Below are 19608 nucleotides of genomic sequence, written 5' to 3' on the forward strand. Positions count from 1 at the left end.
CAGTACGTTAGAGGAACACAGGGAAATTACATTGTTACCAGGAGACTGGAAAAAAAAAAAGTTAAAAAGCCATAATACGCACTGCTGGTAAAGATGTAGAGAAAGGGCATTTTCCTAGAGGACTGGTAGAAATGCAACTCTCATTGTGGCCCTTCTGGAAATGAATTCGGTGATACTTAATGACAGTAAAGATGCACAAACTCTTGGATCCAGCAATCCCGCTCCTGGGACTTTATCCCTGAGAAATAAAAACTCCAGGAAACAAAGCGAATGGCCATCAGTAGAAGAAGAGCCTAAAAAATTGTGGTCGAGACTCTCAGCTTGTTTGCCCACCCGCCCTTCCCCACTACCTCAGCCTTGATTCTCTCTCAGCCGGTCCCCTGAGACCCTACACAGGGAGGGGATGAGTCACAAGGAACCATGACTGGCAACGCGACGCTTTAAGCAGGCTAGTCAGGAGGGACAAAGGAGCGATATTTCCTGGATACGGAAACTCGGGTGAGAGACGACCCGCTGCAGGAAACACTCGGCTGGGGCCCCGCCAAGCCAGGGCAGGGGGTCAGCCAGGCCAGGCCGCCCAGACGGGCTGGTCTGGAGGCCCCAAGGAAGCAAGGACGTCCCTGACCCTAAGCCTACTGCCTGGGTAGCTGGGGACCCGGACAGGACACCAACACCCGCCAGTCCCAGCAACCACAGGATGCCTGAGTTTGGCTTCCAGGGCCAGACGTCCCTGGATTCAAATCTTGACTCCCCTGGTCTCAGCCACCCCGCCCCCCCCCCTTTTCATCTGAGAAATAATCATTCTAAACCTTCTGGACATATGGGCACAAGCCTGACTTTTGGTTGGTGTCTCTCTCGCTGGCCCCACACCCAGCTTTGCTGGGCCAGACAGACCTTTCCATCATGGGATCTGACCATGTCCCTCTCGGGCTCACACACCCTCCATGGCTCCCCATTACCCTGGGAACAAAGTCCAGTTCTCGTCTCTCTTGTGTCTCTACCCCTACGCCCAGTGCAGCTTCCAAGACCTTTAATTCTCTGGCTAAAGAGTATCTCTTAATTTGTGATCTTAGATTAGAATGCCTTTTTAATGACAAATTCTTCTTTCTCCATTCTGGGAGACAAATTCTGGGGCCCGGCCCCCAGAGATCCCTCCTCCAGGCAGCCCTCCTTGATTGCCCCAGGTATAGCCCTTGCTCCCCCTGGGGGAATCCCCAGCTCCATCTCTCCCTTTTTATAGACCTGAGCATGTAGCTCTGACTCCCTCAAGCTGGTGGCTCCCTCAGGGGCAGGACAGGGAGCATTTGGCAGACCCCCTCCCTGGCTCTGTGGCCCAGCCACTGGGTGAGGTTCTGACTCTTTAGGGATTTCCTGTGACCTCTATAAATAACCCCCATAGCTGCTTCCCACAAACCACCTCACCCTTCTTGGAAAAAAAAGAACTGTAGCCAAGGACCTCAGTCCCACAGTGTGCCAGGGCCCGGGGGAGGTGGGTGGGGCCCGGCATCCTGCCCCAAGAGCGCCACCCTCCCCACCCAGACCCCGCTCACCCCCTCCTGGGAGCCCTCCAGCTCTTCCGGCGTGGAGGACATCTGGACCCCCACCCCCAACAGACCTACGGTATTGCTTCTCTTCTCTGGGCATCAGTCAGTCTGTATTTCCAAAAACCAGGCATGCATAACAGCGACATTCATGGCCTCAGCTCATGGAGTGAGCCTTTCCCTCCAGGAGCCCCCCGTGCCGGGGCAGCCCCAGCTGCCCCAATAGTGCCCCAAGAGTGACATATTACAATGAAGTCCATGAAGACGCAGGGTCGGGGGGCTGGGGGGAGGCTTTGGTTGAGTGCAGGAAAAATACTCTTCATACCCTTTGACAGTCCTGGATACCTCCCAGGTTCCGCTGCTCACACATCCCCTGAAACCTGAGAGCCTGTATCTTCGATCATTGGAGGCAGGACCCTTTTACTGACTCTGGAAGGGATCCTCACCCTATTTAAGATTGTTTCTAGCTATGGCAGGGGAAGTTAGCCATTCATCTGCTGCCACAGGGGTGGAGAAGCCTGGAACCTTGGAGGGCCAGAAGCCTTGATAGGAGCAGCCAGCACCTCCTTTTCTTAGGGCAAGGCGCCCTCTGCTGGTTCATCGCCAACCTATCAGGCCCCTGTGCGACTCGGAATCAAAGGCCCCAGCACTAATTCAAAGGGATACAGTCACCCCGATGTTTATAGCAGGGTTATCTCCAATAGCCACGTTATGGAAGCAGCCCAAGTGCCCACTGATAGATGAATGGAGAAAAAAGAGGTGGTGTTTATATATATAATGGGATATACTTCAGCCATAAGAAACATTTGCAACACCATGGTTGGAGTTAGAGATGGTAATGCTAAGTGAGATAAGTCAGAGAAAATGACTTCACTTGTATGGGGAATTTAAGAAACAAAACAAACGAGCAAAGGGAAAATGAGGGAGAGACAAAGTAAGAGACTCTTTAACGGTTTGTTTTGTTTTTCTTTTTTTTTTTTAATGTTGTATTTATTTCTGAGAGAGAGACATAGCATGAGAGGGGAAGGGTCAGAGAGAGAGGGAGATACAGAATCTGAAGCAGGCTCCAGGCTCTGAGCTGTTAGCACAGAGCGTGATGTGGGGCTCAAACCCACGAACCATGAGATCATGACCTGAGCTGAAGTCGGACGCTCAACTGACTGAGCCACCCAGGCGCCCCATTTTGTTTTGTTTTTCTGAGAGAGAGAGAGACAGCGTGAGCAGGGGAGGGTCAGAGAGAGAGGCAAACATGGAATCCAAAGCAGGCTCCAGGCTCTGAGCTGTCAGCACAGAGCCTGATGTGGGGCTCGAACCCACAAACTGTGAGATCATGACCTGAGCCGAAATTGGATGCTTAACCGACTGAGCCACCCAGGTGGCCTGACACTCTTAACTGCAGAGAGCTGATGGCTACCAGAGGGGGAAGGGGGAAGGGAAGGGTGAAATAGGTGATGGGGATTAAGAAGTCCACTGATGGCATTGAGTAATGAGTAATGTATAGAATTGTTAGATCACTAATATTGTACACCTGAAAGTAACATACATGGATGTTAACTATATTGGAATTTAAAATAAAATTTTTTTTAAACATTTTTTTATTTTTGAGACAGAGAGAGGGAGCTTGAGCGGGGGACGGGCAGAGAGAGAAGGAGACACAAAATCTGAAGCAGGCTCCAGGCTCTGAGCTGTCAGCACAGAGCCCGATGCGGGACTCGAACCCACGGACTGTGAGATCATGACCTGAGCCCAAGTCAGATGCTTAACCGACGGAGCCACCCAGGCGCCCAAAGCATTGGCTCTTGGCTGTGGCTCAGGTCATGATCTCATGGTGGATTTGTGAGTTCGAGCTCCACGTCAGGCTCTGCGCTAACAGTGTGGAGCCTGCTTGGGATTCTCTGTCTCCCTCTCTCTCTCTGCCCGTCCCCCTGCTCATCCGTGTGCTCTCTCTCTCTCTCTCTCTCAAAAATAAACATTACTTTTTTAAAAAGTGTTTTTAAAATATAAGAGGCTAAACTTTAAGGTTAATACTAAAAACGGAAATGACAACTTGCAAAGCAACAAACACATACTCTCTGTACAAAATGCAAGACAAAACATATATTATGGGTGTATCCACAAGTATGCACCAGAGCAGAGAAAATTCTGGAAGGACACAAGTTAAGCTGTGACCCCAAGGGGTGAGAGGAAGAGGGAGATTTCCATGTTTAAGCATTTCTGAATCACCTGAATTTTTTATATTTCTTTGGTGTCTGTAAAATAAATTAAAAACCACAAAACGAAGATCTCTGAGGCCCTCCCACCTCCACCCCAACCTTCTACTCCTACTTCTCCAACAGCAGGCAAACCAAAGAGATCTGTGCTCAGCTCCACTCCGGGGTGGCTTGAATCCCAGCATGTCCCTGCAAGGGAACCTGGCTGGCTGTGGCTTGGTCACCGCCAGCCACAGTGGGCTCACCACCTCTGAAGGCAGCAGTGGCTTTGCCTCATTGTCCTGGAGTCAAGCTCTCCCCCCCAGGGACGGAGATTCCCACTTGTCCTAAGCTACCCCAACAGGCCTCAAGGCTTCTGGACATCTACCCCGCCTGGCTGAGAGCTCCAGGGGTCCCCTCATTTGCCCACGCAAAAGTCCCGGAAGATGACATCCAGTATCTCCTCGGTGCCCCCTCCACCGGTGATGCGCGCCAGGTGCCCCCGGGCCAGTCGCAGAGCCTCGGCAGCCAGGGCCAGGTCCCTGGTCTGCGCGTAGTGGCGGAGGGCGTCCAGGCAGCCCCGCAGGTGATGCTGGTGCCTTGCGCGCGTCAGGAGCGGCGGGCCTGTGGACGGGTCCCCGCACCTGGAAAGAACAAAGGATGCCATCTCTCGCAACTTTCACAACTACCATTGGCAGCGGGATGACCGACTGCATTTTGGAGATACAGAAAATGGGCCTAGAGGTGGTGGGGTGGGCAGACACACGTCTGGAGCGGGTGGCTCGGCCCCGACTTGAACTTGGGTTGAGGGAAGCAGCGAGAAAAGCGGAGGGGGCGGGCACTCACACTTCGGCCAGCTCCTTCCTCAACGCCTCCAGGAGGCCGTCCAGCCCCTCTCCGGTCAAGCAGGACAGCAGCAGGTGCGGGGGCAGGTTGGGACTGGGGTCCGGGCCGCCTGGAGGCAGTAAGTCCGATTTGTTCAACACCAGCAGGAGGCGCTGGCTGTTCCCGCTGGGGCTCCCAGCTCCGGCGAGGGCGACAATGGTGTCCAGGAAGTTGCGGCTGGACGGAGAGGCCAGCTCCGAAGCATCCAGCACGGCCAGAATGAGGTCAGCCTGCTCAAGCCTGGGGGAACGGCGAGTACCAACTTAGCAGTGACCCCAGAGTTGAGTAATTAAGGGCATGGGGGGGGCGGGGCAGGCGCAGAGGCTGAATTCAAATCTTTGCTCTCCCCGCATCACAGAGTCCCCGCTGAGATAAGCAGCCTTTCCTGATTCGGGAAGGATATAAAATAAATGCAGCAAGGAGAAACGGGAGCGCCTGTTCCCCCCCATCCCACTTCCCGCCCCGCCTACCTCCCGCGGGCGCGCCGCACGCCCTCCTGCTCCACCGGCCCCGCGCCCTCCCGCAACCCCGCGGTGTCGCTCAGCAGCGCCGGGAACCCGGCCAGGTCCACGGGGGTCTCCAGCACGTCGCGGGTGGTCCCCGGTTCCGGAGACACTATAGACACAGGCTTCCGGCCTGGGACGGAGTGGAGGGTAAGGGTAATCACCAAGGAGGTGGGACGGAGGCCCTGGAGCCCCTCCCTCAGGCCCCACCTCCTGGTGAAGAGGGCTTTCCATCTTCCCGGCTCCTCCCCCACGCCCGAACAGCTCGGCTCCGCAGCTCCCGGGCCCGCCCCCAACGCTAAGCCCCGCCCCCGCCCCCTCCCACGCACTGAGTAGGTTCACCAGGCTGCTCTTGCCAGCGTTGGGGGGTCCTGCGACCACTACGTGCGCCCCTGAGCGAAGCCTCTGCCCGCGCCGGGCATCTCGAAGATGTGCGCCCAGTGCCAGCTCCAGCTCCCGCACTTCGCTGTTAGCTGTGGATGCAAGAGGGCGGAAGGGAGGGAGTGAGGGGGCCTCCGGGGGCTGAGATGCCAGATGTCCCCATCCCTTGGAGCACCCACCTCGCTCCAGGACGCTCTCCTCCAGGTTGTCATCCTCACCAAAGTCGATATAGGCCTCCACGTGAGCCAGAGCCTGGGGGAGAGGAGGCAGTGGTGTGGCCACCCAGGAACCCGCCCGCCCAGTGTGCCCAGGTCCGGCCGGACCTAAGGGACCGGATTGGAGACTCCTGCAATGACGAAGCACTCACGCAGAGGATGGGCAGGTCGGGCCGGGGACGGACGAATAGGGGGCTTGCCTTAGTGAGGGTCTTAGCCCAGCCGTGACAGAGGTGGCCCAGTTCTCCGTCCAGCTGCCTCAGCGCCTGCCGCCGCTGCGCCTCAGTTTCCGCATGAATTAGGTCCGCCAGCCCCTCCACCTCGGTCAGGCTCAGCTTCCCGTGGGCGAATGCCCGCCTGGTGAACTCACCGGCCTCCGCTGGCCGCAGCCCTGGCACACTACCTGCGGGAAGGTCGGTTCTGAGCTTTCTGGCCCCCCACCCTGGGTCCTGAGCTCCACTGGCAGAACCAGACCTCGAACCCAAGGCTGCAAACTCACCCAGGGCCTGCAGGACGCCACTCACCACCGCCGGGCCTCCATGCACGTGGAACTCGGCGCAGTCCTCACCCGTGAAACTTTGGGGACCTAGTGCGGCGAGATGGGAATCGAGGAGAGTACGGCTAGGCAAACGCCTGCAGGGGCGAAACTGGGTCACGAGAGCGACAGCAGGTTCGGGATCTGGAACCCCTCACCTGGGAACCAGAGCACCAGCGCGCAATCCAACGGCTCCCCGGAACAGGGGTGGCTGAGTAGGCGCAGGCAGGCGCTGCGAGCCGGGGGCAAGTCCCGGGGAGCAGTGAGGCTCCGGAGGGCGTGGCCGCTGGCGGGGCCGCTGGTCCGGATCACCGCGATGCCACAGCGGCCTTGGCCGGAACTCAGCGCGAAGATGGTGGCCCCGGCCCCGGCGGCCGGGACGCCGCTGCCCTGGCGCGTGCACGGTCTGGGACTGGAGAGGAGGAGAATCAGTGCATCTGGGAGGCTCTTGTGGCAAGAGTGGCAGGCGGATAGAGTGCTCGATGGTCGGGAGATGCCCCAAATGGAGGGTCTGCGGCTGGAGGATGGGCGTATTGGAGGCCAGACCCGATCGGTCTCTGAGAGCAATAACTGACTCAGATGTGGGCTCTGCGGCAGGGGGATGAACGGATTGGAGCGTGGAAAAATGCGAAAGGTGGTTCTGCCGCAGGGAACTGGGCCCCCAGATCCCAGGGAGAGGGTTTGGAGCCCAAGCAGCACCCCACGCTGCCACACCCCTTTCCTTTATCCCCACCTGCGAGGCCCACGTGCAGCCCGGGCTACCAGGGTCCACAACCCCCGCCACATGGATTCACAACCAGCGATCCGCCTACCCTGTCTGGGGGACCCTCTAGTCCTGACAGGAGGCCCCGCCTACCCCGCGGCGTGACTGGTAAAACGCTAGGCGATTCCCGATCATCATTGGGCCCCTTAGAAGACGTACCGCCCACTCACTGCAGATCTTGGTTTCTATTGGCTGGTGTCAGGGCAAGAGGCAGGGAGGGGCTGCACGAGGGCGTGCAGCGAAATGCCGTTCCCCCGGCAACCTTAGACCGAATTTTTAGGATCCTAGAACAGTGGGTGTCCGAGACACCGGAAACGAAAGGTGGGAGGAAGAACCACGCACGGCCCGGGGCTGTGGGAATTACACCCAGGCGAGGGTTCGAGTCCCGTATTTTCCATCTGGCCACTCCGAAGCTTTAGGCGAAGTAGGATCTCAGGGGCGGAGAGGGATGGCTTCCGGGGAACTCACGCCCTGGCCCTGGTAAAGTCTGGCCCAAATCTCTGGGAAGATTCCAAATTGTGTTCTCAGAAATCTCCAAGTTTCTCGCCCCTCCATCAGCTTTCGGTCCTGGCGTTCCCTCCTCCTCGGATACCCTTCTTCATTTGACAAACTTATCCTCAGACCCTAGCTCCCTGGTCCCCTCCCTCCGACACGACTTCTTTCTGGAATCCCCAGCACAGCCCTCTCTGCCCTCTGGGCTTTTCTGGCCCAGGCCTACTCCTGCAGAGTTGAGTATCCGGTCTGTCACTGGCTCCCCGAAAGCTAGAAAGGGGAGTCTCAGGAATTACTTTCAGGTTAACCCAGGACAGCGCAAGACCGCGGAATAAAGCGCTGATGGTGGAATTCCAGGCACTGGCTGGGCGGGGTTTCCGCGGGCGCTTTCGCACGGCCAATTCTCTGGTTCTTGAACGGAGCGGGCGGGCGGAACTCTTGCTCTTTGGGAAGAATCTGTCGGACCCGCTAATCCCAGCCTCCACCCGCTCAACTTTTTCATTTGTAAAAGAGGGACGAACGCGGACACTCGCCGTCTCCGAGTTGTTCCATCTGTCACAAGTATACAGCAAGCGCCTACTGTGTGCGCCGAGAACCAGAAAGGGCCCCTGCCCTCGCTGGGCTCTCAGTCTAACAGAAGAAGATACGCAGGATGGTCAGCGGTCTGGATGGCAGACAAAATATAGGACGCCCCGTTTAAATGTGAATTTTAGATAACCAATAAGGCTTTTGGTGTAACCATGTCTCATGTAATATTGGGGATATACTAAAAATGTATTCGTTTGTCTGAAATTCATTCACATTTACCTGGAAAGACTGTATTTTTATTTGCGAAACTTGGCAACTCTATCGGGTCTTCTCTGAGGAGGCGACGTCCTGAGGGGACCAGGGGTACACTGGACGGAGAGGGCGTGACGAGTAGCTGAACGGCTCATGCTAAGACTCTGAGGCAGGACCTGCTGTAACTATGTACTCGTATTCAGGTGTGGCGAAGTTATTGCTACCTGGAATCTCCCCCGACCACGCCCGCCCGCTCCCATGTCCTGCCGTAGTCAAATCACGTCCAACTCAGATTCCAAACCTCGCACTTGCAGATGGGGAAATTAAGGCTCGAAAGGGGAGAATCCAGGTCCGGGGTGGGCGGGGACCAGACCCAGAAGATGACGCAGGCGGGAACAAGGAGGAGAATTTTGGTGCGGGCGGAGACGAGCACCAGAGAGCGAAGTGGGCGGGCGAGAACAAAATCAGGAAAACAACACGGGCGGAGTCGAGAACCCAAGAGCGACGTGCGCGGAGACGAGAAGGAGAATCGAGGTTCAGCGCGGGCGGAGACGAGAAGCAGTGCTCGGGCACGCGGGGACGGCGGCCGGCGCGGGCGGGCGCGGCCTTTGTCTCCACCTCCAGCGCGCTCCGCGGCTGCACCGGCCCGATGAGCCCGCGGCCCCCCGGCGCTCGGGCTGCCCGCAGCCCCTGACCTGACCCGCCCTCGCCATGGCCGAAGCCACGTCCAGCGCCGGGGGCACGTCCCTGGAGGGCGAGCGTGGCAAGAGGCCCCCGCCTGAGGGCGAGCCTGCAGCCCCGGCGTCCGGAGTTCTAGGTATGTGTGCGCCGGCTGGATCTGACAGGGTTGCAGGTGCCTGGGGTGCGCGCGGCGGCTGGACCGGGACGGGGATTGGGGTCATCTGTCCCGGGCCTGGGGTCCAGTCGAGCGGCCGGCTTCTCCCGGCACTGCGGCTGCGGCGGGACTAGGGCGGCTGGGAAGATGCAGGTGCCGGGGGTCCCAGCGCAGAGACGCGGACACGCCCCTTTGAGAGCCCCGGCCTGGGGCTGAGCCCAGTCACCCCTTTGAGCTACCGGATCGCAGCCTGGCAGGGATGCGCTTGAGAGAGCCTCTCCGCAGAGGCTACAGAATCATACGTTCCTGGGTTCGAATCCCAGCTCGCCTTTGTGACCTGGGGTGCGTGACTTAAAACGCCCAGGTCTCAGATTCCTCACCTGTGAAATGGGGGTAAGAACCGCACCCAGCTCTGAGGACGCGCTGACATGATGTGGTGTAGCGCTCGGGGCTGCTAGTGAGCGCCCCATCGATTGTGGTTTTGGAGGCGGAGCTGGGCCTCAAGAATGAGTAAGATTTGTAAGGAAGGACCTGGGGGAAGGGCATTCCTGGAGGAGGGCTTGGCTGGTACAAGGACATGGAGGGATGGAGATAAGCCGAGGCCAGGGCTTGCAGGCCACTGAATGCCAGACTGAGTTGTTGAGGAGCCCTGACGAGTGTATGAGCAAGGGCCAGGGCTGGAGGGACTGAACCAGGGGCTGGGGTCCTGGTCTGGGAGTGGCCTGAGCTGGGCCCTGCCCCACCTGCTCCCTAGATAAGCTTTTTGGGAAGCGGCTCCTGCAGGCTGGTCGCTACCTGGTGTCCCACAAGGCATGGATGAAGACGGTGCCCACGGAGAACTGCGACGTGCTGATGACCTTTCCAGGTACTTGTGCCCACCATCCTGGGCTCCCCTGAGTAGGAATGTATAAGAGGCCTCAGACCCCTTGTGACAAGAGCCATCAGTCCCTGTGACCCTTGGCAGACACGACTGATGATCACACGCTGCTATGGCTGCTGAACCACATCCGCGTGGGCATCCCCGAGCTCATCGTGCAAGTCCGCCACCACCGCCACACGCGTGCCTATGCCTTCTTCGTCACCGCCACGTATGAGAGGCGAGTCTCTGTCCCTAGCCTCTTGCTGACCCTGCTCCCCAGCTCCCTGCCCTTCCAGGCACCAACTGTGAGGTCTAGCGCCTTGCATTTGTCCCAGGTTGCCACCAGGCACACCAACCCCAGCTCCAGGAAAGTGAGCCAGGGCCTCCCCATGATCCCACCTCCCTGTCTCCCTGGCAGCCTACTTCGCGGAGCCGACGAGCTGGGTCTGCGCAAAGCAGTGAAAGCCGAGTTTGGCGGGGGCACCCGCGGCTTCTCCTGCGAAGAGGACTTCATCTACGAGAATGTGGAGAGTGAGCTGCGCTTCTTCACCTCTCAGGTGCGGCCAGCTCTGGCTCCCAGTGCGCATCCCCAGCCCTTGGGCTGCTGCTCCCTGTGCTCAAGCCCTGTCCCCTGCAGGAACGCCAGAGCATCATCCGCTTCTGGCTACAGAACCTACGAGCCAAGCAGGGCGAGGCACTACACAATGTGCGCTTCCTGGAGGACCAGCCAATCAGTGAGTGGGCGGGACCATCCTCCAATCACATGTGGGGAGTTGGGTGGGGCTCTTGGAGGATAGCCTATGAATGCAAGAGGGCGTGGCCTAGAGCCAACCGGTCAATGGCTAGTGAAGAGTTGGGTGGGGCCTCGAGGCATCAATCAATGAGACGAAAGGGTGTGGCCTTAAGGGGGTGGGGCTTACTCCCCGGGAGGCTTGTCCGTGAGAAACCTTTCTCTGGGTCTGGGATAAGGTAGGGCCAGGACCATGGACAGCTCTCCATGCACCGTGTAGTGCGGCCTGGGCCTCAGTTTCCTTTCCACGAGACTAACGGCCCCAAGTTCACCTCCTGACGCCAACTTTGAACCATTCCTGAGACGTTCAGAGCAGTGAACTGAAGCCAAATGGCTTTATTTAACAACAGGTTTCTACATCAGCCCCACCCTCCCAGGTGTCCCGCACCCTCTCCTGCCTGCCTCTGCACCTCCAAACTCTGAGGAACTAGATATTCTGTCCACTCGGAACTCCTCTCCTGGGAAGGGCCCCTGCAGATTGAAAAGCAGGGAAAAGCTGTGACATGAGTTTCGGCCAAGGGGGCTGGCCAGATCAGGCAGAGGCAGAAGGGCGGGGCTCACGCTTTCTTGTCCCCCAACAGTCCCTGAGCTGGCCGCCCGAGGGATCATCCAGCAGCTGTTCCCGGTCCATGAGCAGCGCATCCTGAACCGCCTCATGAAGTCATGGGTGCAAGCTGTGTGTGAAAACCAGCCTCTAGGTGCGGCCCCAGGCTGGGGGGTGTGCGGGAGTCTCCGAAGCAGGCAGGGCTGACCAGAACCCCCTGTGCCCCTGGCAGATGAGATCTGTGACTACTTCGGAGTAAAGATTGCCATGTACTTTGCCTGGCTGGGTTTCTACACTTCAGCGATGGTATACCCAGCCGTCTTTGGCTCTGTCCTGTACACATTTACGGAAGCTGATCAGGTGCTGGGAGTGGGCTGGGCAGGGGCTGGGGTACATGAGACGCCCCCCTCCCTGGGCCAACCTGACCAACAGCTCGGCCCTCTGCCATCCCCAGACAAGCCGGGATGTATCGTGCGTGGTTTTTGCCCTCTTCAACGTGGTCTGGTCAACCCTGTTCTTGGAGGAGTGGAAACGGAGGGGGGCAGAACTGGCCTACAAATGGGGGACGCTGGACTCACCTGGGGAAGCGGTGGAGGAGCCACGACCCCAGTTCAGGGTCAGTCATGGGTGTCTGGGTCCAAGGACTCCCAAGAATGAGAGGTGGAGGTTGGGGGAGGGCACTGCAGGGACAAAGACAAGATGCAAAATGGGGGCTGCAGCATCAGAAAGGGTATGCCAGGTTGGGGAATCTGCATGCTCGGAAGGGGAGGGGTGGGAAATTGCCTTTAGGAGCCTGGGAAAGGTGTGCTGGGGCTGGGGCTGGGGGTGGTCACAAAGGCAAAGGCATGAAATGGAGTTCAGAGCACTGGGAAGGGTGTGTGGGGCAGGGCTTGCCTCTGGCCTCAAGCTGAGCCCCACCCCCATCCTCTGCCAGGGTGTCCGGCGCATCAGCCCTGTGACGCGGGCTGAGGAGTTCTACTACCCACCCTGGAAGCGGCTGCTCTTCCAGCTGCTCGTGAGTCTCCCCTTGTGCCTCACCTGCCTGGCCTGTGTGTTCCTGCTCATGCTCGGCTGTTTCCAGCTGCAGGTGACCTCCGCCCCTCCCCCGTCAGCCCCGGCCTTGGCCCTGACAGGGCAACCAGGTCCACCCCCAAGCTGAGCCCAGACGCCAGGGTGACCTATAAAACCACCGCCTCTGCAGGAGCTGGTGCTGAGCGTGAAAGGGCTGCCTCGACTTGCCCGCTTCCTGCCCAAGGTTGTGCTGGCCCTGCTGGTCAGCGTGAGCGCAGAAGGCTACAAGAAGCTCGCCATCTGGCTCAACGACATGGGTATGCCTGCAAGGGGAGGTCCCGCTGCCCTGGGGAGGAAGGTCCCTACTGGCCTTCAGGCTCCCCACTTTCAGGGGGCCTGGGCCACTTCCTCACTCACCCCCTTGGCCCCCAGAGAATTACCGGCTGGAGAGCGCCTATGAGAAGCACCTCATCATCAAAGTCGTCCTGGTGAGTGGCGGCCAGCAGGTGGGCCGTGGGGGTGGTCTGCCTGGGGCACAGCAGGGGCTCCTGGGGACAAACTGGCTTACCTGTCTCCTTCCCACAGTTCCAATTTGTCAACTCATATCTGAGCCTCTTCTACATTGGCTTCTACCTCAAGGACATGGAGCGCTTGAAAGAGGTAAGACCCCAGCCCAAGGCAGTTCCCCCCGCCCCACCCCCTGCTGTGGTGGCCAGTGGGGGGCCGGACTTGGCTCAAGGGGTCCACGGGCTTTCCAGCCCCTCCCCTCCCTCCTCCATCCTTCTCTCTCTGTCCGTCCGTCCGTCCGTGTGTCCTCTCTCTGCCTGTTGTCCCCCCATCTGTCCGTCCACCTGTCCGTCGGTCACTCCACAGCTCCTGCTCGTCCTGTCCCTGTCCCAGAGCCTCGAGCGGCAGCTTCGGGCGGTGCTGGTCCCGCTCGCGGCCCTGCGGTTCCGCCTGCTCCTCCTCTCCCTCCAGGGCCTCCTGCTCATGGCCCGGGCCAAAGTATGGGCAGGTGGCGAGCCCGCAGGGCCTCGCCAGGGTGGGCAGTGTGGCTATGCTTGGGGCCTCACGCTGAGCCAAGGGTGCATGCATGTTCCAAGGGGCTGGGGCTCTGATGATGGGGTGCAGATGGCAGCGGCCTCTTGAGGCCCTGGGCACCAGCTGAGCTCCGGGCAGTGCCGCAAGCAGGGGACCCTGGGCCGCGGCAGGATGAAACATACATTGCAACCCCAGGTTGGCTAGGAGCACTGGCCTGCCAGGCTGAGGTTGGTGGCAGATGAACAGTGGCAGAGGCTGCAAAGGCTGAGTGCTGGGGCCTCTACGTCCCGGGACATCCAAAGGGGTGGAGCTAGCAGCTGGGTTCAGGGCATGTGTCTGCAAGCTTGCTCCTGGAAGGCGGGCGCTCGGTCCCAGCAGCCTGTCCCGGTGCCCGGGGCCTCGCCCGTCCCCCACGTGGCCTCTCTCCACCCCCTTCCTGCCCCCAGATGCTGGCCACTCTGCTGATCACCCGCCAGTTCCTCCAGAACGTGCGTGAGGTCCTGCAGCCGCACCTGTACCAGCGGCTGGGCCGTGGCGAGCTCGGCCTGCAGGCCGCCTGGGAGCTGGCCCGCGCCCTGCTTGGCCTGCTGAGCCTCCAGCGCCCTGCGCCCCGTCGCCTAGAACCCCAGGCCGAAGAGGGTGGTGGCAGCAGCGGCAGCGGGGGCCGCAGGTGTTTCGGTGGGGGCTGCGGGGCACCTGAGGAGGAGGAGGAGGCTACAGTGGAGCGGCGGCCTGCAGGGGAGGGTGGGGAGGTGGGGGACGGGCCCCGGGGGGGCAAGGAGGAAGAAGAGGAGGAAGAGGAGGAGGAGGAGGAGGAGGAAGACGATGAGGACGAGGGTGAGGAAGGCAGCCTCTTGGACTGCGGGCTCCGGTTGAAGAAGGTCAGCTTTGCTGAACGAGGGGCTGGGCGGCGGCGAGCTGGCCCAGAGGCCTTCCTGGAGGAGGGGAGTCCCACAATGGTGGAGAAGGGGCTGGAGCCGGGAGTATTCACGCTGGCTGAAGAAGATGATGAGGCCGAAGGGGCTCCCGGCAGTCCTGAGCGGGAGCCTCCGGCCGTCCTGCTCCGCCGGGCTGGGGGCGAGGGCCGAGACCAGGGGCCAGACGGGGGCCCAGACCCAGAACCAGGTTCAGGTGACTCAGCCCGGAGGCAGCGGCGACAGAATCGGTCATCCTGGATTGACCCTCCCGAGGAGGAACACTCACCGCAGCTCACCCAGGCTGAGCTTGAGAGCTGTATGAAGAAGTACGAGGTGAGGAGGGGATCGCGCAGGCGAGGCCCTCAGGGGGGCAAGGCCTGTGGTCTGGGGGGGGAGGGCGCAATAAAACGGGGCTCTTGATGTGGTCAGGAACTTGCTGGAAGGGGAGCTCTGGGTTCATTCATTCTGAGGGAGGCAGGCTTGAGAGAGGGAGGCAGTCTAAGGGAGGAGGCATGCTGGTCCGAGGGAGGGTCTAAGGCCACACCCAGCACCCCGCTCCCCGCCCCCCCACTGCCTGCAGGACACATTCCAGGACTATCAGGAGATGTTCGTGCAGTTCGGCTACGTGGTTCTCTTCTCGTCTGCCTTCCCCCTGGCCGCCCTGTGCGCCCTCGTCAACAACCTCATCGAGATCCGAAGCGACGCCCTCAAGCTGTGCACAGGGCTGCAGCGGCCCTTCGGGCAACGGGTTGAGAGCATCGGCCAGTGGCAGGTGTGGGGGCGGCCGAAGGCTCTGAGCCGAGGCCCGGAGGGAGTTGGGGTGTGCTGGGGAGGGGCAGGGGACCCGGGAAGGGCCGCTGGATCCCACCGGAGCCCCTGGGCGTGTTCCTCTATGCAGAAGGTGATGGAGGCCATGGGCGTCCTGGCAATCGTGGTCAACTGCTACCTGATCGGCCAGTGCGGGCAGCTGCAACGCCTCTTCCCCTGGCTCAGCCCCGAAGCGGCCATCGTGTCCGTGGTGGTGCTTGAGGTGGGGCTGGTGGCCGGGCGGAGGAGCTGGGCAGGTGGGCGGGGGCGGGGTGCAGGGCGTCCCCGAGCCTGCAGCCCCCTCCTTCTCTGTTGTCTCAGCACTTCGCTCTGCTCCTCAAGTACCTCATCCACGTGGCCATCCCCGACATCCCCGGCTGGGTGGCCGAGGAGATGGCCAAGCTTGAGTACCAGCGCCGGGAGGCCTTCAAGGTACACTGGTGGCGGGCTGGGCCTGGTTTGCTCCTTCACTCGGTGGGGCTTCTCCACCTCGCCTGGCTGGCGGCCGGGTTCTTAGCAGGAGGGAAGGCGTGCCGAGCCCAGTGTAACAATTAGCGCTCCACACCGGCCGGTCCCTCTTGGAATCCCGGTGACGTCCAGCAGCAGGCTGGCACTTGCGAACATTTAGTCATCGCCAGCTCACCGGCGGTGTCCCTTTTGGGGCCAGGGACACGGCTGATGCTTCCTAGAAGCCCAGCTTCTGCCACATTCCTCAGAAAGCTGCAGAGAGGGCCAAGGAGCTCAGCTGCGCTGGGGCGGTCCTCCCTGCAATGACGGAGATGTTCTCTGTCTGCGCTGCCTGGGTGGCCCTTCGCCACAGGCGGCCATCGAGCGCTTGAAACGGGGCTGGTACAACTGAGAAGCAGAACTTTTATTTCATTTTATTTTATTTTGCTATTTTAATTATTTAGATTGACACTGACAAAGCTACATGTCTGGCTCGTGTGGAGTCTGCCCTGTGCCAGTCAGGACTTGATCGCTGGGTCTCCATAAGAGGCAGGGGACAGTCGAGAACCATTATGTGTTCACCCTCTTTCCCAATCCTTTTTTTTTTTCTTACTGTTTATTTTGTTTGATAGAGGATAGAGAGAAAGTGGGGGAGGGCCAGAGAGGGAGACAGAGAATCCCAAGCAGGCTTCTATGCTGTCAGTGAGCTGATGTGGGGCTCAAACCCACGAACTGCGACGTTGTGACCGAGCTGAAACCAAGAGTTGGACGCTTAGCCTACTGAGCCACCCAGACGCCCCCCCCCCCACCTCTCTCCCAGTTCTCAAAACGGTATCTGGCACGTGGCTGTGGACAGGTCTGGTGGCCAGCAGTGTTCATTCTCTTCTCAATTCTCAGAAAGCACTGGGATGAATTCAGGAATGCAGTTGGTGCCTAATAAGGGGTTAGATCTCTCCCTACTTCCTCAGCAAGCTGCAGCGCAGGGTGGGTTCAGGGATGAACATGGTACCCAGTAAGTGTTTAGATCTTTCCCCACTTCCACGGAAAGCCCCAGTGTGGGTCCGGGAGTGCAGCTGGTGCCCAGTAAGTGTTTGGATCTCGCTCCACTTCTGCCAGCATGGGCCTGGGGCCCACACACCTCTTCTGCCCAGTCCCTGTCATGGCTCTGTTCTGCCCACAGAGACACGAACGCCAGGCCCAGCACCGCTACCAGCAGCAGCAGCGGCGGCGGCGGGAGGAGGAGGAGCGCCAGCGCCACGCGGAGCACCATGCCCGGCGAGAGCGCGATGCCAGCGGCCGGGAGGAAGCTCGGGCTGAAGGCTCAGGGCTGGACCCTGCTGCCCCTGAGAAGGCCTCTGCCAAGGCCAAGGGCAGCGGGGCAGGTGGCCACGGGCAAGAGCGGCCCAAGCGCCCGGGGTCCTTGCTGGCGCCCAACAACGTCATGAAGCTGAAACAGATCATCCCACTGCAGGGCAAGTTCCTGTCATCTGGAGCCGCATCCTCTCTGGCCAGCGCGGGGGCTGGCCCTGCCGCCCGGCCACCCCCTGCCCAGTCACCCACGGGTAGCGACACCCGCCTGCCAGCCTTCCTCAGCTTCAAGTTCCTCAAGTCGCCAGAGACACGGCGGGACCCAGAGCGTAGCCACTCACCACCCAAGGCCTTCCACGCTGGCAAGCTCTTTCCTTTCGGTGGGGCCCGGGCAGACGCCGGGTCCAACGGGGCAGCTGGGCAGGCCCGGCTGGATGGGACCCCCAGCGGCGGAGGAGGCCGAGCCCAGCGGAGTGGGCCGGTGGACGAGGCTGCGGCTGAGGAGCCGGACGCCCCCCGGCCTGAAGAGGAAGGCTCAGGTCACAAGCTTTAACTCGGGGGTGGGGACTCTGGGCTGGGCTTTGCGGGAAGGGGTGGGGAGGCCAGGCCTGGGGAGAGGGGCTGAAGGGGACAGAGGAGGCCCAGTCTCTGGTACCAGTCGGGAACCTGGGTACGTGGTACGTGGAGCCTCACAGTCCAAGCCTGTTCAGTGTCTCCGGGACCCCTGACAGCCAAAGCCCCCTGACCCGGTGCCCCTCCCAGGGCACCGCGCCCTCCATGCTCTGGTGCCCAGAGAGATGCAGGAGGCTTCTTCCCCACTTGGCCCAGCCTCTCCTGCCCCTATGAGACCCCACACCCAGCTCATTCTGGGGGGACTGGACCCCCCCAGGCCTCTATGCAAGTCCCTAACCTGCAGCCCTGCTGTTCAGGGAGGCCTTCCTTGGAGGTGGGGGCCAGGGCTGCCTACCCAGGGAGCTCGGGGTTCTCGGCCACAGGCTGCACCCGCATCTGTGCTAAGCGGAGGTGCAAGCCTCGTGCGACCCCCACTCCCACCTTGCTAGCCCCTAGCCCAGCCCAACCCAGCCCCTGGCTCCAGCAGCTCATCCCCCAGGGAGCCCAAGAGGTGGCAGCTGCAGCACCAGGGACGCAGGTCAGAAATCAGAGGGACTTCCTCAGACTTGTCCCCTCCCCGTGACGGGGAGGGGCTCAGTGCCCAGAGGCAGGGGATGCACCGGAAGACGCCCACCCCTTGTCACTCATCAGAAGCAATAAGGCCCTCGATGTGCCTGGAAGCCCGGGAGGGAGCGCGGGCAGGGTCCGAGCGGGGTCCGGCGGCGGGGGCGGCACCCCCCCGGAACGGCCCCTCTCGCCTCCGCAGGGACAGCGCTGGCCCCCGTGGGCGCCCCTGCCCTCCGCACCCGCCGCAGCCGGAGCCCCGCGCCGCCGCCAACGCCAACGCCGCTGCCCCGGCCCCCGACGCCGCCCGCAGGCTGCTGGCAGTGGGACGGGCCGTGGGGCTGCGGGGGCGAGAGCACCGCCCCCCGCCAGGCCCCCGCCCCCGCCGCCGCCGAGTGCCCGCCCTGCGCCCTCGCCGGGCCCCCGCCCGCCCCGCAGCCCCTGCCGGGGGACGCCAGCTTCTACAGCCTCCCGCCCCCGCCGCTGCCACCCACCTCAGAGCCCCCGGAGCCCCCGGCGGCCTCGCCCAGCCCCAGCCCCAGCCCCAGCCCCCAGGCCGTGTGCTGGCCCAGCGGCTGGCATTAGCTCCACCCGCCCGCCCTGCCTTCCTGTTCTCATATGCAATATCAGTCGTGGACCCGGGCGGCGGCCGCCACCCAGACAACGCGCTTCGGCTCGACGGCCCCCAGTGTTGGCTGCCCCGTCCTGGGGCAGGGCCAGGGGCCGCCCCCCACCCCCCATCTGCCGTTTTCCTTTCCACCGGGATGGGGGAAACGAAAGGACCCCTCCCCCAGAACCAACAGAAAACACACAAAATAGGCGATTATTTATTTGTTTTTAATTTATTTTGTCATATTTTTGTAAAACGGCAGAAATGCAATAAAAAGTATATTTCAACAGTGCCCGAGGACAGAGCGGTGGTAGGGAGGGGATCAGGGGGCCCAGTGACTTGTAGTTGGTGCCCACGGCTTTTTGGGGACCGAGCAGGCCTAGGGTGGGTGCCCCTCCCATCCTGTGACCCTTGGGGGCCTCCTCCTAAGAACTGGGTCTTGAGGCCACAGATGGAAAACTCCAGACTGCACCAACTCTGAGACGGCCCAGATTTGGGGGCCGACTCCAGCCGTGGGGCCCCTGGGAGCAACTGCAGAGCCCGAGGCACCAGCTTCAGCTTCCTCAACAAAGGAAGACATCTCAGCACCACTGCCAGGCCCAGATCCTGAGCAGGCCTGGGCCCTGCAGGGTGAGAGGGGATACGGTCCTCTAGGCTGCACTTTCTGGCCCAACTGCCTCCCAGGCTGCCATCTGAGGAGCCAGGGCAGTGAAAGGAGCTTGAGGTTTGAAAACCGGAAGGCACCTGGCACCCGAGTCTCGGTGTTGAGGGGATGGCCCGGTGGGGGTGCCATCGGGGAGTGGTCAGGATGCCCCACCGTGGGACTGCCATCAGACCCAAGCTGCTGGGACTCCGCTGTGTGCTCAGGGACTGGACGCGGCCCCTCCCACCCTCAAGCATGTCCACAGCTGAAGGCTCAGAGTTTGATGGGCCCTGCCCTGTGGCTGAGGGCAACCAGAGGGAGCCAGTGTGGGTCAGG

At 61.0% G+C, this 19608-nt stretch overlaps 2 protein-coding genes across 5 annotated transcripts; one reads left to right on the forward strand and one right to left on the reverse strand.

Annotated features, from left to right (window-relative positions):
* Positions 1–3786: 3786 nt before the first annotated feature.
* GTPBP3 (GTP binding protein 3, mitochondrial) lies at positions 3787–7066 on the reverse strand. Of its 3 annotated transcripts, none has more exons than XM_039243249.1 (9): positions 6983–7066; positions 6408–6661; positions 6214–6300; positions 5915–6117; positions 5679–5751; positions 5448–5591; positions 5086–5251; positions 4577–4855; positions 3787–4374 (listed from the first exon to the last, which is right to left on the reverse strand). In XM_039243249.1, exons 1-9 carry the CDS (start codon positions 7033–7035, stop codon positions 4149–4151), a joined length of 1485 nt encoding a protein of 494 aa, XP_039099180.1. In that variant the 5' UTR covers positions 7036–7066; the 3' UTR covers positions 3787–4148. The 3 variants fall into 3 exon arrangements, with proteins under 3 accessions (XP_039099180.1, XP_039099179.1, XP_039099178.1); XM_039243248.1 differs by having other exon boundaries at positions 5867–6117; XM_039243247.1 differs by having other exon boundaries at positions 5448–5751.
* A 1705-nt stretch (positions 7067–8771) lies between these two features.
* On the forward strand, positions 8772–18954 carry ANO8 (anoctamin 8). Of its 2 annotated transcripts, XM_039243303.1 has the most exons (18): positions 8772–9101; positions 9874–9984; positions 10084–10216; positions 10397–10535; positions 10616–10712; positions 11350–11466; positions 11545–11672; positions 11767–11928; positions 12247–12399; positions 12514–12640; positions 12756–12811; positions 12909–12983; positions 13811–14614; positions 14862–15053; positions 15180–15311; positions 15410–15520; positions 16716–17382; positions 18222–18954. In XM_039243303.1, the coding sequence occupies exons 1-18, from the start codon at positions 8996–8998 to the stop codon at positions 18602–18604; spliced, it is 3693 nt and encodes a 1230-aa protein (XP_039099234.1). In that variant the 5' UTR covers positions 8772–8995; the 3' UTR covers positions 18605–18954. The 2 variants fall into 2 exon arrangements, with proteins under 2 accessions (XP_039099234.1, XP_039099236.1); XM_039243305.1 differs by lacking the exon at positions 10084–10216 and having other exon boundaries at positions 9013–9101.
* The last annotated feature ends 654 nt before the right edge of the window (positions 18955–19608 follow it).

The sequence above is a fragment of the Hyaena hyaena genome, unplaced genomic scaffold (genome assembly GCF_003009895.1).
Source record: "Hyaena hyaena isolate Hyena2069 unplaced genomic scaffold, ASM300989v1 scaffold_227, whole genome shotgun sequence".
Classification (NCBI taxonomy): domain Eukaryota; kingdom Metazoa; phylum Chordata; class Mammalia; order Carnivora; family Hyaenidae; genus Hyaena; species Hyaena hyaena.

Bases quoted from the DNA above. Each gene is read 5' to 3' on its own strand.
- GTPBP3 (XM_039243247.1), bottom strand. From the start codon at position 7,035: ATGTGGCGGGGGTTGTGGACCCTGGTAGCCCGGGCTGCACGTGGGCCT. The intron at 5,252-5,447 runs GTGCGTGGGAGG...ACTCCGTCCCAG, and splicing joins CAGCCTGGTGAACCTACTCA to GCCGGAAGCCTGTGTCTATA. The intron at 4,856-5,085 runs GTAGGCGGGGCG...CCGTTCCCCCAG, and splicing joins GTGCGGCGCGCCCGCGGGAG to GCTTGAGCAGGCTGACCTCA.
- ANO8 (XM_039243303.1), top strand. From the start codon at position 8,996: ATGGCCGAAGCCACGTCCAGCGCCGGGGGCACGTCCCTGGAGGGCGAG. The intron at 11,467-11,544 runs GTGCGGCCCCAG...TGCCCCTGGCAG, and splicing joins GTGTGAAAACCAGCCTCTAG to ATGAGATCTGTGACTACTTC. The intron at 12,984-13,810 runs GTAAGACCCCAG...TCCTGCCCCCAG, and splicing joins ACATGGAGCGCTTGAAAGAG to ATGCTGGCCACTCTGCTGAT.